At 39.0% G+C, this 14,178-nt stretch overlaps 1 protein-coding gene across 1 annotated transcript in view; it reads right to left on the bottom strand.

The window, feature by feature from the left end:
* Positions 1-14,178, bottom strand: part of COL1A2 (collagen type I alpha 2 chain) — a 38,418-nt gene that overhangs the window by 13,029 nt on the left and 11,211 nt on the right. Inside the window, exons 13-32 of the mRNA XM_054273653.1 lie at positions 12,846-12,890; positions 12,589-12,642; positions 12,439-12,483; positions 10,367-10,420; positions 9,147-9,245; positions 9,020-9,064; positions 8,816-8,914; positions 8,180-8,233; positions 7,973-8,080; positions 7,092-7,145; positions 6,890-6,988; positions 5,975-6,028; positions 5,500-5,598; positions 4,704-4,757; positions 4,024-4,077; positions 3,851-3,904; positions 3,698-3,751; positions 2,996-3,040; positions 1,194-1,292; positions 432-539 (exon numbers count right to left, since the gene is read on the bottom strand). Of these exons, the coding sequence (XP_054129628.1) occupies positions 432-539; positions 1,194-1,292; positions 2,996-3,040; positions 3,698-3,751; positions 3,851-3,904; positions 4,024-4,077; positions 4,704-4,757; positions 5,500-5,598; positions 5,975-6,028; positions 6,890-6,988; positions 7,092-7,145; positions 7,973-8,080; positions 8,180-8,233; positions 8,816-8,914; positions 9,020-9,064; positions 9,147-9,245; positions 10,367-10,420; positions 12,439-12,483; positions 12,589-12,642; positions 12,846-12,890 (1,377 nt within the window). The remainder of the gene's footprint in view (positions 1-431; positions 540-1,193; positions 1,293-2,995; positions 3,041-3,697; positions 3,752-3,850; positions 3,905-4,023; positions 4,078-4,703; positions 4,758-5,499; positions 5,599-5,974; positions 6,029-6,889; positions 6,989-7,091; positions 7,146-7,972; positions 8,081-8,179; positions 8,234-8,815; positions 8,915-9,019; positions 9,065-9,146; positions 9,246-10,366; positions 10,421-12,438; positions 12,484-12,588; positions 12,643-12,845; positions 12,891-14,178) is intronic.

The raw sequence follows: 14,178 nt of genomic DNA, 5'->3' as shown, positions 1-14,178 counted from the left end.
CCATCTGTAAAAGTTCTTCTAGGTATTAATGTTATACCTTCTATATGAAGCAAGAAAACAGCTATTAAAATGATGTCCTATGGGCAGACACATAAAATGCCACATGTTTCATATAACAAAAAGTTATTTTTCTGACCACCAAGAAACCAGAGCAGCACTCTGTTCTCTCTGTTTTTTTTTCTTAATACAGCCTAGTGTTCTTCATTAATCTGCATGTCAATACATAGTGTTTTTTAAAAAGTTTTAGGATAGCACCTTGGAAAAGACAGTCAGTCCCTTAGACCAACAAAACCTCTACTTGTGGACCATTGAGTAATACAGTTTCACAGTAAATAAAAGTCACATTGGGGTAACCTGCAGGTTTTTCCAAGCAATGAAATTTAGTCATCTCAAACCTGTGCATGCAATAACAAACCAGTTGTCCATCTTACCTTTTCACCCTTGCCTCCTGGAACACCAGCAACACCTCTCTCTCCTGGGATTCCACCAGAACCAGCAGGACCGGGAGCACCAGCAGCACCAACATTGCCAGGTTCACCCTAGCAGCAACAGCATATCATGGAAGTCAGGGTCAAGTCACTCACACAATTTGGAACAAAATCATCATTCCTATTCTGCCCACCATTCTACTTGGTTGTAAACAGTCTTAGTAGTGACATTTTTGTCTTGAGCTATTGTACGTGTTTTACTTTTCCAGCTAGTGAAGATGCTAGATGTGAATGCTCTCACTGATTCTGTGGGCTCCTAAAGTTTTAGGTCCATTTTCCAAACTAAACTTCTGTAGAAAGACTAGCCATGGAAATCTAGAAAACTAAGGCCCAGATTCAGTTAGCATCAAGCCGACATCAGCCATCATCACTAGATGATCACTTATTATTGACCTAATATCTGGGGGGAAATATTAATAACTAGAGACAAGAGCTTCCTGTGTAAAGTAGGTGTGGGTATAAACAGAAGTCAGCATGAATTTTGGTCAGAATCTCAGATCCTATCTCCAAACAGAATAACAGCATCCCTGGCTGATAACCTGTACTCAAACTGACTTCCCCTCCCATCATCCATATTAATAAACATAAACCCATTTAATATTAGTGTGGATGAGCTGGGATGAAACTTCACCACTTGGAGAGAGGTTTTGGACAGCATTGATCAGGAATTAAGCAGTAAGGCAATGGCAGCTGGAAAAGTCATACCTTGTTACCATCGGGGCCTGGGGGGCCAGAGGGACCACGGCTGCCAATGGGACCAGCGGGACCGACAGCGCCGCTCTCGCCAGGAGGACCACGCTCACCCTAAGGAGACAGACTGATCTGAGGGCTTCCTTGAATTGCTCTCTGCTGAAACCACTGGCTGGGAGCAGTGACAGCATGGCACATTTTTATCTGATCAAACCTTTAGTTAGAATTGTGCAGCCAATAAATAAAATGGTCGTAAGAACTGGCTCTAGCTTTTGACACAAAAGTATCAAAATGAAGTAATGAATTCTTGCATCACGACAACAGCTGACAACAAAAGTATCGATACTTCTTGAACATGGATTTTGGCTACTGTGCTTGTTCTGTTAACTGAAATCCTACTGTCAAATGGAGATTCTGTTTTAGGACAAATAATGAATTCTAATGAAATTAAAGGGATAGTAATTGGCAAACAATTATTTTTACAGTGGCAAGTGCCTGGTGATAGGAGAATAATAAAGGTAACACCTAAAGCCTGCCAATATGACCTGTACATTATAACAGGTATAAGGTTAAATTCTGCATCATAGATCTGGAGATGTGGGAGTAGCCAGAGACTCAACTTAAATGCACAACAGATGTATAAAAGATAGAAACACTAGTTTTACTAAAGATATCTCAAATTATCTCAGTGTGATCAAGCTGGACATCAGTGATTAATCTAATAAGGTATAATGGATTTTTTAGTTATGCTGGAGAGTTTGGAATTTGTGTAAGAACTATAGTGTGGTTAAGGAACTGACTTAAGGGGAGTTAGCTCACCAGTAAAAAGCACCAATGAACAACAGATTAATTTATATTGTAGAGATGTTCCTAAAGTAATTTTTTTAAACATTTTTTTAATTTCAAAGAGGCAGAAAAAGAAGAAAAATGCAGATATCACAAAGGAAGGATTTGTCAACAGGAAGAAGGATTGGCAGACAACACAGGAAGAAGTGAACAACCTGCTAGATGGTTGTCACAGCAAAGAGATAAAATTCAAGAGTGCAAGTACCAGGACATTTATTTAGGCATCAAAAGTGCAAATTTTGCTGTAAATGGAGGCTTCAATGCTGAAAATGACTGAAAGGGAAAGGTAATAGCCAACAATATGACACACACATGTAAAAGGAAAATATGATCTGGCACAAGTAGTGGGTTACTTTTAGGAAGTGTTAGTTTTGTGTATAAAGCATCAGTATGGCCTAATTTGGAATACTGGATGAAATACACTGGGGGCTTGATATGTGATGCTTAGGGCAAGCCAGAGCAGAGGAAAATAACTGCTACTGCTATGACAAAGGGAACTTGGCTTGGATGAAATGGAAAAATTAGAGTTTTGAGCACATGGTTTTTGATACAGACTCAGGGCACTGAAACATAGGGAGCAAAATTGCTGTTTCAGCTGATTGGAGTAACTTTTAAGAGTGAATGGGAATATTTGTCACTGGATTCATTTAATCTACAAGTCAGAAGAAAAGAAGAAGTAACAGAAGTAGGTTAAATATCAATCTCTTTAGAGGCAGATTTGGAAAGCAAATACTTAATTGAGTTATAAACTACTCATTGCTCTACATAAATGGGATCCTCCTGCCAGGCAGGAAGGCATCCACACAAAGCTCTTGGAGGATGTCTATTGAAAGTTCAGAATTAAAGGGAAGTGGGAGGCAATACCTTCTAATGACTACTCTGGTTTCTGATTTCAGAAATGTACATAGTTATTATTATTACTGATCACATTAATAAGACAGTCTGTAGCAGATTTCAAATGAGTTACTCACTCTTGGGCCAGCAGGACCAGGGACACCAAATTCACCATGAAGACCCTAGAAGAAAGTAGATATAGAGGTAAAGTTTATTTTACTTGCTTAAATTGTTCTTTGTTTCTTAGCAACAAATAGAAATTCTCAAATTGCAACAGCATATTGGAAAGTTTCAGACAATCTATTCCATACATGGAAATAAGCCCTTTTCCTCCAGCTACACAGTATCTCAAGGTAGACATTAGATAATATTTTTTCATCTGAAGAGTTAGTTATTAAATTGAAAGCTCTTTTTTCAGGTATATGCAAGAACCACCTCAGCTGGATACCACTGTACATTCCCTGAAATCAGCTGAGGTGCAATAACATAAATGGAATAGTGCAGGTTAGACTAAACCTTGAAGATTTTGAAAGAAATGTGAAGTAAAATATTTTTCATGTACTGTCTCTTCTGGGGGAGGAAGCATAGTTTATTGCTACTTAAGGCCCAAAAAGCAAAGGGCTATCTTTGCTCTGTTTCATACCAAAACTTTGAAAAAGGAAGTATGATGCAAGCTCCAAGGCAAAAGGGACTTTTGCAAATTAAAGTTTGCATGTTACCCTGATTGCTTTGTTTTGGCAAACAGATTCACCAGGCTCTTGCTCCAGCACGTGTGCCAGTGCAAACCCAGCCCTCATGCAATGCCTCCCCATGCATGGAGTGCTGTGTCTGTCACTCACCCTCTCCCCTGGTTTGCCAGCCTCTCCAGCAGGACCCGAGGGACCTGGCAGACCCTGAGTGTAAAGGAAGAAGAACACAAATACAGTTAAGGCAGAAGCTCTTCATGCTTTGGGAACCATGGATAAGATTGAACAGAGCACACAGTTACTCACCTGGAAGCCAGGAGGGCCAGCAGGACCCGTTTCACCCTTTGCACCTTGGTTGCCCTGGGTGGAAAGAAAAACAAGTGATCAACTTGAAAAACAGGGAAACGGATTTTAGAATGGGAAGTTCCATTAATGAAAAGTAAATCACAAATTTTATTTGTGTGGAAGCTGTTACTTACAGTGACTCCAGGAGGACCTTGAGCACCGTTGTTTCCCTCTGGACCAGGAGCACCCTGCACATGTTCAAGTAGAAAGCTATTATCAAAGTGTTAATTTGATATGAGTAATAGCTCTAAATTATTATGTGCCAAAACCAAATGTTTCTCACTGTGTATTTTGAACTTAACCATTTACTTGCAAGAACTTCACAGCCAGAGGTACTAAAGGTGCTTAAAATTTTAAATTCTCATAATTTTAGTTATTGCAGCACATTCATACTTAAGAAAACTTCTTTTGGAATTATGGACTATAGAAATCTTGCTGATAGCATTTTTTCCAGACAAGATTGTTTTTGGTTCCCTTAAATGGAAGAATTACTAAGTTTCAACTATGAGTTAAAAGGTGGAAATTTACAGGATTAATTAGAAACCATACACTGTGCTATAAGATTTAAGGATAGGGAGTGCTATTTTTTCCTTTTCAGAGGATAATGCCACTAACACCCAAGAAGGGGAGTTTTCATTTATCCATTAAGTCATAGCTCCCACTGACATGAGGCTAAAAATAATGCATTCCTAAGGGCTTTTCTAATTTCATCATCTAGTCATACTTGCACAATCCAATGCTATCTTATTACAGAGGTTTGGAAAATCTACTTTTTTTCTCTCTGGAAGGTGATAAAGAAAATATAACCACGTACCCGTGGGCCAGCAAGACCAACATTGCCTTTTTCACCAGGTTTGCCAGGTTCACCCTGAAGTTGAAAGAAAAAGATATAAAAGTTAACCAACACTTCATATTAGATTCAGTTTAAACTGCTAAGCAGAGACTTCTCATTGCCAGAAGATTTACTGTAATATTTCTTTAACCCCAATTAAAACATACAAGCTCCATCTGTCTTTTTGGATCACTTAGATTAGCTCAAAAATATATGTCTTTTCAAAACTTGATGCCTTTATATTTTGAGATTGTAATTCATGGCAGTCCATGTAGTATCCTAACAGTATATTTTCCTGTGTGTGTACAGCAACACCCAAGTCCAGGACATGATTGTTATCTGTGGCTTCTGTGGGACATGTAAAGAACTCCACTGAAGTCACTGGTAGCTGTTCTTCTAAATTGAGTGAGCTTTGGATAGTGCTCCATAAATAACAGCACTCTGGAACTGGTTTAATGGCCAAACTTGACAGAACTTTTACAGATGTGAATATACAGAAATGATAAAATGGACATGCTGAAATAATATAATAGACATATATTATTCTAATCACTTCAATTTCAAAATATCCCTAAGCTAATTAAACTGTTTTTTTAATTTCTATTATCATATTTTGGATAACTAGAAAATAATTTGAAACAGAACTCTTCAATGTAAGTGGATGCCATCTGATGAGGAGGATACAGGGAGATGTGTTAGATTAATGATAGAGTTGGGACCTGACAGATTAGTCTGGAAATACTTTCATAGTAATAGAAAATTTCTGTCCTGTACTTACAGTGGGACCTTTTGGTCCAGGGAATCCAATGTTGCCAGGCTCACCTCTATTACCAGCTGGACCAATGGGCCCAACTCTACCATCTGCTCCAGGGAATCCCTAGAAAAAGAAATCATACTCTTAAATGGCTGAGGTAATTTAATTAGAGTTCAGCTTTAGGAGAAATATGTACTGACAGGAAGCAAGTGTCATGTAACTTTTCACCATTGTTGGTACATCACATGCTCATGCATCCCTCCCTTTTCCTCCTTGTTGTAGAACTCTATTTCTTCTTCCCTTTTCAGGACACAGGCCTGATCTGAGACCCACAGAAATGAATGGAAATATTCACACTGATATTCTGAGTAATACAATAGAAAATCTTGCCGGTTTTACACAGTTGTGTTAGAGCTCAGTGCTGAGATGTCTGCTTTGTACTATTTATGTCAATCTTTCCCATGCAACGGTGTAGCAGAATAAAAAGCAAGGTACTTACGACAGGACCTTCCTTGCCAGCAGGGCCTGGGCTTCCAGGCTGACCTGGGAGACCCTGAGAAAGGAAAAATTTCATTATTTTAGAAGGAAACCTACTCATCCAACACATAGCCACCATTTTTTCTACATTCATGCATGCACACACAGATGTGCCAATTTATCAATGTACACTGTTTAAACAGGACTGTAGGTGCTATCACATTTCCACCTGAAGCACACTGACTGTTAATTTGGTGGTGTGTGCTCCCATGCCAGTTGAAAATCAGTATAAGGAAGTACCTGTTTTACTCAGAGGAACTGATTTAGGCTCTGCTTTGGAGGATAGCGTGTTTCCATGTTTGCAGATGCCTAATACTCATATGTGCATCACAAACTTTCCCTTCACAGGGTAGGGTAGGAAGAGAAAGAATAAGGAGTGTAAATGTAATGAGATGATCATAATCTGGCTGCAGCCCACACCACTAAAAGTAAATGGCTGTTTTCAGTGAAATCATTTGCAAAATAAAAAAGAAATAATTGAGATCAGCCATTTCACATCATTTTAGTAGGGTCTGGTTTCCTTTGAGTTCATTAAAGAGAACACACATACCTTAATTGTGATCATAATGATCACATTCTGTAAATAATCACAAGTGGAAACCCCTCACAGAAGTCGATGCAGTATCCAGTACAAGAAAACTGCTCCATCCCAAGGCCATCAAGTGCTATGTTAACACAACTAACTAATTTCAATAAACATTTTGACGCTTCCTAATCATTCCTAATAGGGTTTCTTCAGTTGAATGGTGGAAGTGCCCTAACTGTGGTTAACACATGCTGAATTTTTGCAGTAGGATTTCTGAATAATTTTGTCTATTAATTGTAAGTAATTTTCTTCCTATGTAGTTCAAACTTAATCCACAGAGTTCGAACTTACTCTTGGACCCATAAGACCAGGCTCACCAGGACGGCCAGCATCACCATTAGGACCCTTAGCACCAACAGGACCACTAGCACCACGGTTACCAGCAGGTCCCTACCAAAAGAAAGAAATAAAATTAGGCAGAGGTAGCAAAAAAGCATTGCAGATCTGTATATAAAAGGTGGTTCAAAAATAGTGACCCAGACAAAAGTCTTACCATGACACCAGCTCTGCCATCAGCTCCAGGGAGCCCACGAGATCCAGGTACACCCTGCAAGTCAACACAAAACAAATCAACAAAGGGAAAGAAATAAATCTGTTCCTGTGAGGTGCATAGTGCCTACCAGATTTCAGCCTTCCAAGCAGGTCTGCTGAATTTGAGGTAAGTGCAGCTTTAAGCACACACACCTCAGAGTAAATAGGTATGGTGAAAAAAATTGCTCTTGCTTTCTGTAGATTTGTTTAAATTCTAATCTGTGTAATTTTCAGTGTTCATTGTAACTAACAATGGCTCTAGCCAGCAGCTAGGATGGCTAGAGCTGCCCCACAAAGTTCCACATTCCCTGTAGACAGTTACTGACTTTGAATTCTTTATCTCTGAAAAAAAAATCTAGGGGAAGAGCTGCCATTTTTTCTTATTATTTTCCTGTGAATTCTCTTCCTTCATGAAGCTACATGCTTCCTGAAGTTCATGGAGTGGCTTCCTCACCCAGTGAAAAGTTTACTAGGCATCCTTGAAGACACTGAATTGAAAGCTTTTGCCCCCCATTATGTGTGAGCCTATTACCGTTTTAAGCAGTTAAATCCCATCACAAACTTTTAAGAATGATCAAAAGATAATTCACTAAATATTACACAGTGGATAAATCAAAGCCATCTCTAAATACTTCAGGGATAAGAGAGTAAACAAGAATTAATGCAAAGTTAAAATGGGTTTGGTCCCAACTAATCAAAAGGTTCAGAATTGAAAATTATCACTGCTTAGCAGCATTAATGTCAATTTAATTACTCATAATTATTTAATTTGCCTGTGGGACTCTAGATTGATTTCCACTTTCCTTTCTGCTTCTAAGTGTGGAACATGAAAAGAAAACTTACTCTCAGACCAGCAGGGCCTGGGGGACCAGCAGAGCCAGGCTCACCAGGGCTGCCTCTCTTGCCTTCCTCACCACTGGGGCCAGGAGGGCCAGCAGGTCCAGCAGCACCCTATTTTGAACAAACAGGGAAAAAGAAGGTATCAAACACTGTGTTGCAGATATTATCAGGCTTTTGATTGAAAAATCCTTCACATTTTGCCATACTTACAGGCTCACCCTTCATACCACTTTCTCCCTTGGCACCAGCGGGGCCTGGTTCACCCTAGAGTCCAAAACAAAAAGAGATGACAGAATTAAGCATCATTCCAAAAATCTCTCTTCTACCTGGAGAGCTTACTCATGAATCAAAAAATTCTTTTATCACCTAATGGCATGCCCCCTTCTATTGTGAAAATGGCCAATGAGCATGACTGTATTTTTGACTTAAAAGGCACAAAACCAAACATTTAAAGGTGCTTAGAAATGACATTATTGAACAATGACACATTCAGGGCTGGTTCCTCTACTGAGGATACCCACCGAGGGCCTAGCTGGGAGATTGCTGCCACATCTCTCTCAGTGCTATCAACATGGACAGAGCTTCAGTCACACAATATTCTGCTTTGGAAGGGGACCCACAAGGATCACTGAGTCCAACTACTCCTTACACTCATAGGGAGTGCAAAGTGAACCTTTTCAGTCTCAGCATCTAAAGCAAGTAATGAGACACAGAAATTAACTACAATGTTAACTATAGTGCATCAAGAAAAGATGTCTGCACTATAACAAAAGTGTATCCAGAGATCTTTTACAACTGTGGACACTGTGTCTGGTTTTCAAATACATGGAGGAGGAGGTCACTTACAACAAGTCCTCTAGCACCACTAGGACCAGCAGGGCCAGGAGGACCAAGAATACCACGGGGACCAGGCAGACCAGGAGCACCAGCAACACCAGGAAGACCCTGTCCAACAGAGGGGAAAAAGGTATTGTGAACCCATTGTCTTTTCTGCTGCATTAACTGAATTGGGGTTTTTTAGAGGAAATGTATGAGTGTAGTTGTACTTACAGCTGCACCCTTGGCCCCTGGAAGACCATTAGCACCGGGGTTGCCCTGTTAAGAAAGGCAACAATACTGTTTAATTCAGCATCGAAAGTGCACACATCTCACAGATAGAGCCTGGCAAGTTACTCACTGGAGGGCCAACAGGACCACTAGAACCAGGAAGTCCAATCTCTCCTCTTGGGCCAGCAGGACCAGTAGGACCAACATTACCAGCAGGTCCAATTTCACCCTGTCAGAGAGAAGGACAGAACCCTCCATCAGTGTACACAGTCTTATGGCAAGAGTGAAGCAATCCCCTATCAGCCTGGCATGAAGATAATCTTATTTGTGTATTCCTCCTTCAAGGACCAGGAAACAGAGCAGCTGAGAGCTTTTAATGGATTTTAAAGGCACTCAAGTTGGGATGTCTATTTAGGCTCTGTCTAAGGTAATGGCTAAGACAGGAAAACCAGATGCTTACAGAGAAGGTTGACCAAAAAATTAGAATTAGAATTCCAGGCTCATTTGCATCCATGTGCCTCCAGAATTGGCCTGAGGTGCCACAGTGCATGAGACCTAATTGGCCATTATCTTGCACTTTTGGATGCCATTTGCATAGATGCAAAATTATGCCTGATCAGAGTGCATACAATAGTGTTCACAATGGAGTAAATGACAAAAGAAAACGTTCTTGCTTTTGTTTTCAGAAGGTTGTGTTCTGTACGTTGACTACAAGAACCTGAATAGAATGACATGGATTTTGTGACAAATGGTCAGAAAAATTTGCAAATTAAATATATGCAACACTCTTTCCTCAAATGCTCTGTCCTTCCTTGGTCACTCAAAATATTGAGGCTTTTACCCAGATAAAAAATGCTAAGATTTGAGCAATAAAGTGAATAATTTAAATTATAGTCTGCAAGAGCAAAATGGTACTGCCCTAAACCTGAAAAATTTTAATGCAATTTCTGTAATTTCAGGGACTCGTAAGTAGTCCAATATTCAAATGCAGCTTCTTTGTCCTCCACTATTTCTGTAAAGTGATTTAACTGCTGCCTCACTTATTTATTATGATTCATGTCACCCTTGGAAAGTGTATATAAGTGCACCAATTAGGAAGCAGTAAAAGGGTTCTGTTTTCCTGAACCTGCCCAGCTTCAATCTTCAGCTGTGAAGTAAGTGCTGACTTTAAATTAGCATTCATATCTGATGTTCTCCAAATACAGATCAGGATGAGGATGAATCCCTAGAGTAACTACTAAGAAAGCACTCCTAGTTCATAGAGGATGGGGTTTTTCTGCTGCCTAGAAATTCTGGTTAGTACATTTCATCTTCACTAACAAATGCACCAGTAGAAGCAGATGTTCATACCTTAGCACCAGGAGCACCTGGGAAGCCTGGAGGACCAGCAGCACCAATAGGGCCCTGGGAAGTGAAAGGGAAAAAGTTGTGTAAAGGCATTCAGTGACAACAGAAACATCTTGCTTGTTGAAGTAAGCAGATTAAAAAAATGCACGTTTACTTATTCCACACATCACCCCCTCAGCACACCAGTTGCCTTTTGCAGTTCCAAACTGACAGATTTGGTTCACTACAAACTGTTAAGAGCCAGGTGAATGCTTAAACAACATTTGCAGTGCAAATTAAACAAGAATTGGTAAAACTTTGCCTTGAGGCCAAACACCTGAGAAAAAACAAACAGAGGATGAGCAGAGGCAGGCATCTGCAAGTCAAAGTGACTGATTCTACCATGTTTACCTATTGCTGTGAGATTTATAATTACATTGGGACAAAGTTCCAATGCACCAGACATTACCAGAGTAGATATACTGATGGATTCATAGCCCTAATTTTTAAAGTCATACAAATAAGAAAGGATAGTTTCTCTTCAATTATTAATTTAAAAATCCATCTCATATTGGGAACTGATATCTATCTTTTGTGAGCTAATACCTTTCAATTAGAAATATTTATAATAACACTGCCTCACAAATCCAAAGTAAAACATGTCAGCTGCTATGACAAAGAGGAAGTGGCCTCAGACATTCTACAATCTACTCTGTTATAAAGGGGATACCTGGAATTGTCACTAGTTTTGCATAAGCAAAAAAAAAAAGAAAAAATACCAAATTCCCTTTAGGATATGTTTGAAAGCATAAACTTTCAGAATTTTCATTGCAATGACTTTTTTACATTTTAAATTTCAAGTGGAAAGAATGATAAAACATTATTTCTGGTTTAGTTTTAAAAAATGAGTGTTAGTAACTGCTGTGCAGAGTATTTAAGGTATCATAACCTAAATATGTGACAAGTAACTTCAGCCTGGGACAGACACTGGGACATAATGCAACACTCTGCCCATTGTGAATAACAATCCCTGCAATCGACAGCTTCAGAAGACTTTTCCTATAGCAACTCAACTGCCTTAATTCAAAATGTCTTCAGCTAAAATGTTTTGGTTCAACTACATCAGATCTTAGCTGTAAGATTTTTATTTGCCTGCAATTTAACTGCCCAATAACATATTTTTTAAATACTCCACATGGGAGAATGTAAGATATTCACAGCCATGCTCACATTCTACTTTGTTAAAGCACAACAGGTCTTTGGAATAACAAGAGGTATTAAAATCAACTTTGGCAAAACAGAACCAAGTACATAGACTATTGAGGTTTTAAAGGCAGGAAGAAAAAAAGCCTATTGCCTGTTATTACTATTGTTCTGATGTATTCCAGATTTATTTCACAGTTTCAAAACTATATCCTTGTACACATATTTATGTGGCTGAGATAAATGAGGTTTAATGAAGTCAGGGGTAAATTATGGAAACACTAACTCCTTTTAAACATACAAATCTGCACTGGATTATTTCTTATTAGAATAGTTAGAGTCAGATTAGGAGAGTTGTATCTTGCTGGCCTTTCACAACAGCTCACCACTCAGGTATTAGTGGTGAATGAAAAAGGTTAGTGCCTGCAGGTGCAAAGCTATGTCCTGTTGTGCATATACAATTTACAGGATGTATATTAATATAGCCATCTGTAACACATGCATGGTATGCATCAGTTAAAAAGTAGAAAGTCTTTTTAGCTTTTGGATGGGAATTATTCAGTTAGACTGTTGGAAATGAGAATTCTGTGCAGTGAGTATTTCCCAGTGAGATGTGCTGGAAAATCTTCTCATGACATCATCAGTGCAAACAAGAGAATATTTGGTTCCTTTTATATGGATGTGTTTAATATAAATCCTGAGAATGTAATGATTTTGTCTGCAAAGGGTTTATGTTTCACTAATTCTCTTTGTGATGGTCTGATAAGCAGAGAACTATGTTAAAAACATCAATACAATCAACTTCTCAAAAGCCCAAGAAATTCTCTAAACACAGGAAAAGAAGCACAAAGCCTAACGGAACTAGGCTGTCAAAAAGCAAGACTGAAACTTACAGCAGGTCCAGTGGGGCCAGCGCTGCCATCACTTCCACGAGCCCCCTGTGAGGAAGAACACGATAAACAGTTAAAAAAGAGAATTGAATATCAGAGGAAGCCACAGCAAGTGGCTGGTTCATGATGACAGACAGATGGGAAGCCACTTACAGCTGGTCCAGGGGCACCTACTCTTCCTCTCTCACCAGGGAGACCACGAGCACCCTAGAAAGAAAAATCAAATGAACTCATTTATGTCTTTTCATTGAACATAGATATATACAGATCTTTCCCTCTGCTAAGTCATATTACTGTTACAATAGAGCATCTGGGTATCTGGAATGTTAATAATGACAAATATTGAAGAAAATGCTGGCTGAACTAAATCTATCAGATTATATTTTCCCACAGCAGCAGTGAATACTTACAGGTTGTCCTGGGGTACCATTTTCACCAGGGGCACCAGGCTCTCCCTATGAAGAAGAAAGTTTGGAGACATGAGTTACTTAAAGGATGCTTTGGACAGAGTGTCTAATACTATCAGAGAGATCTTCAGCTACTGGATCCCACTTTCTGTGTCCTCTGTAGCATTTTATAACACAGCACTGTCCATGTTCCTGCATCACACTATACAACAGCACATCAAGTCCTGAGGGTGCAGAGACTGCAGCTGTCCCTGCATACACTGGAACACAGCCAGATGGAATACTTTTAGAAGAGGAAGGCCAGAGAAAGTTGTGCCACTTGCTCTGCTTTGTTCACCCCCTTTCTTTATGCTGACATTTACTCTGAAGTGCACATTTAAGAGATTGGATCTGGATAGTCAACTACAAATCCAGATCAATCAGCAGCTGTTTTTAGCTGGAGCAGAAGCAGAATGATGCTTTCTCTTTCCTTATTGTAAGTTGACAAAATTCTCTCAAATGGCTTAAAATAAGGATCTGCCTCAGGTATTTTTAACTTAAGACCAATAATACTGAGTATTTGAGTAATAGCCATTAATACCCGGCTCCTCTCCCTTCAGTACTGTATTCTCAACAGCCTTCTCAACAGGTCCAGGCTGGTCTACAGTGACAAGATTCGTCATTCAGGTACATTCAGGATACAAGTGCTTGTATCCTGAACATACCTTAATGTACCTAGTCTTAAATGCTGGAAAGAAAGAAAGTTTTTGCCTTCATTGCTGCTTTCAGCATGGTTATATAATGAACAACCTTGATTTAATATGTTGGTGTTTTCTAGTACTCTTACTAGCAACTGCTCTATCCTTTACTTATGTGCTATATCTGCTTTAAATCTCCAATGACTGGACAGACTTTGCCAGCTAAACTTTTTCTGAAAGTTAACAACTTGCAGTGATACTGAAGATTGCTATGTTACAACTAAAAACCCTTTAACCAAGTAGTGCTAAGCTCTTAGAAACAAGAAAGATGGGGAATTAGTATTTGAGTTTTTCATTGTTATATTAGAAGTCTGTGAATACAAATCCCCTGTGAATCAGCCAGAATTTCCTATAACACAATGATGCAACAGTGAATTTTTCAAGAACATTAACATTAGGCACTGAGGTGGAATGAGAGAAGAAAAAACTCAAAGTAAAAAGTTTACCATAGATGTTTCTAGATTTTATTTCAGAATATATTATTAAGGCTTTTTTTTTTAAGGCTAGTGTTCATATGTGCTCTAATATGAAGATGATAAAAAGAAAAAAGACCGTGAGGATCAAATAGCCTTAACTCAGAAAAGCACTGCATATATCCA

The sequence above is a fragment of the Melozone crissalis genome, unplaced genomic scaffold, assembly GCF_028551555.1.
Source record: "Melozone crissalis strain CALT ecotype California unplaced genomic scaffold, PUWL_Pcris_2 ptg000016l_1, whole genome shotgun sequence".
Taxonomy (NCBI): domain Eukaryota; kingdom Metazoa; phylum Chordata; class Aves; order Passeriformes; family Passerellidae; genus Melozone; species Melozone crissalis.
Note: the sequence above shows the minus strand (reverse complement) of the source record. Positions and strands in the feature narration are given on the sequence as shown.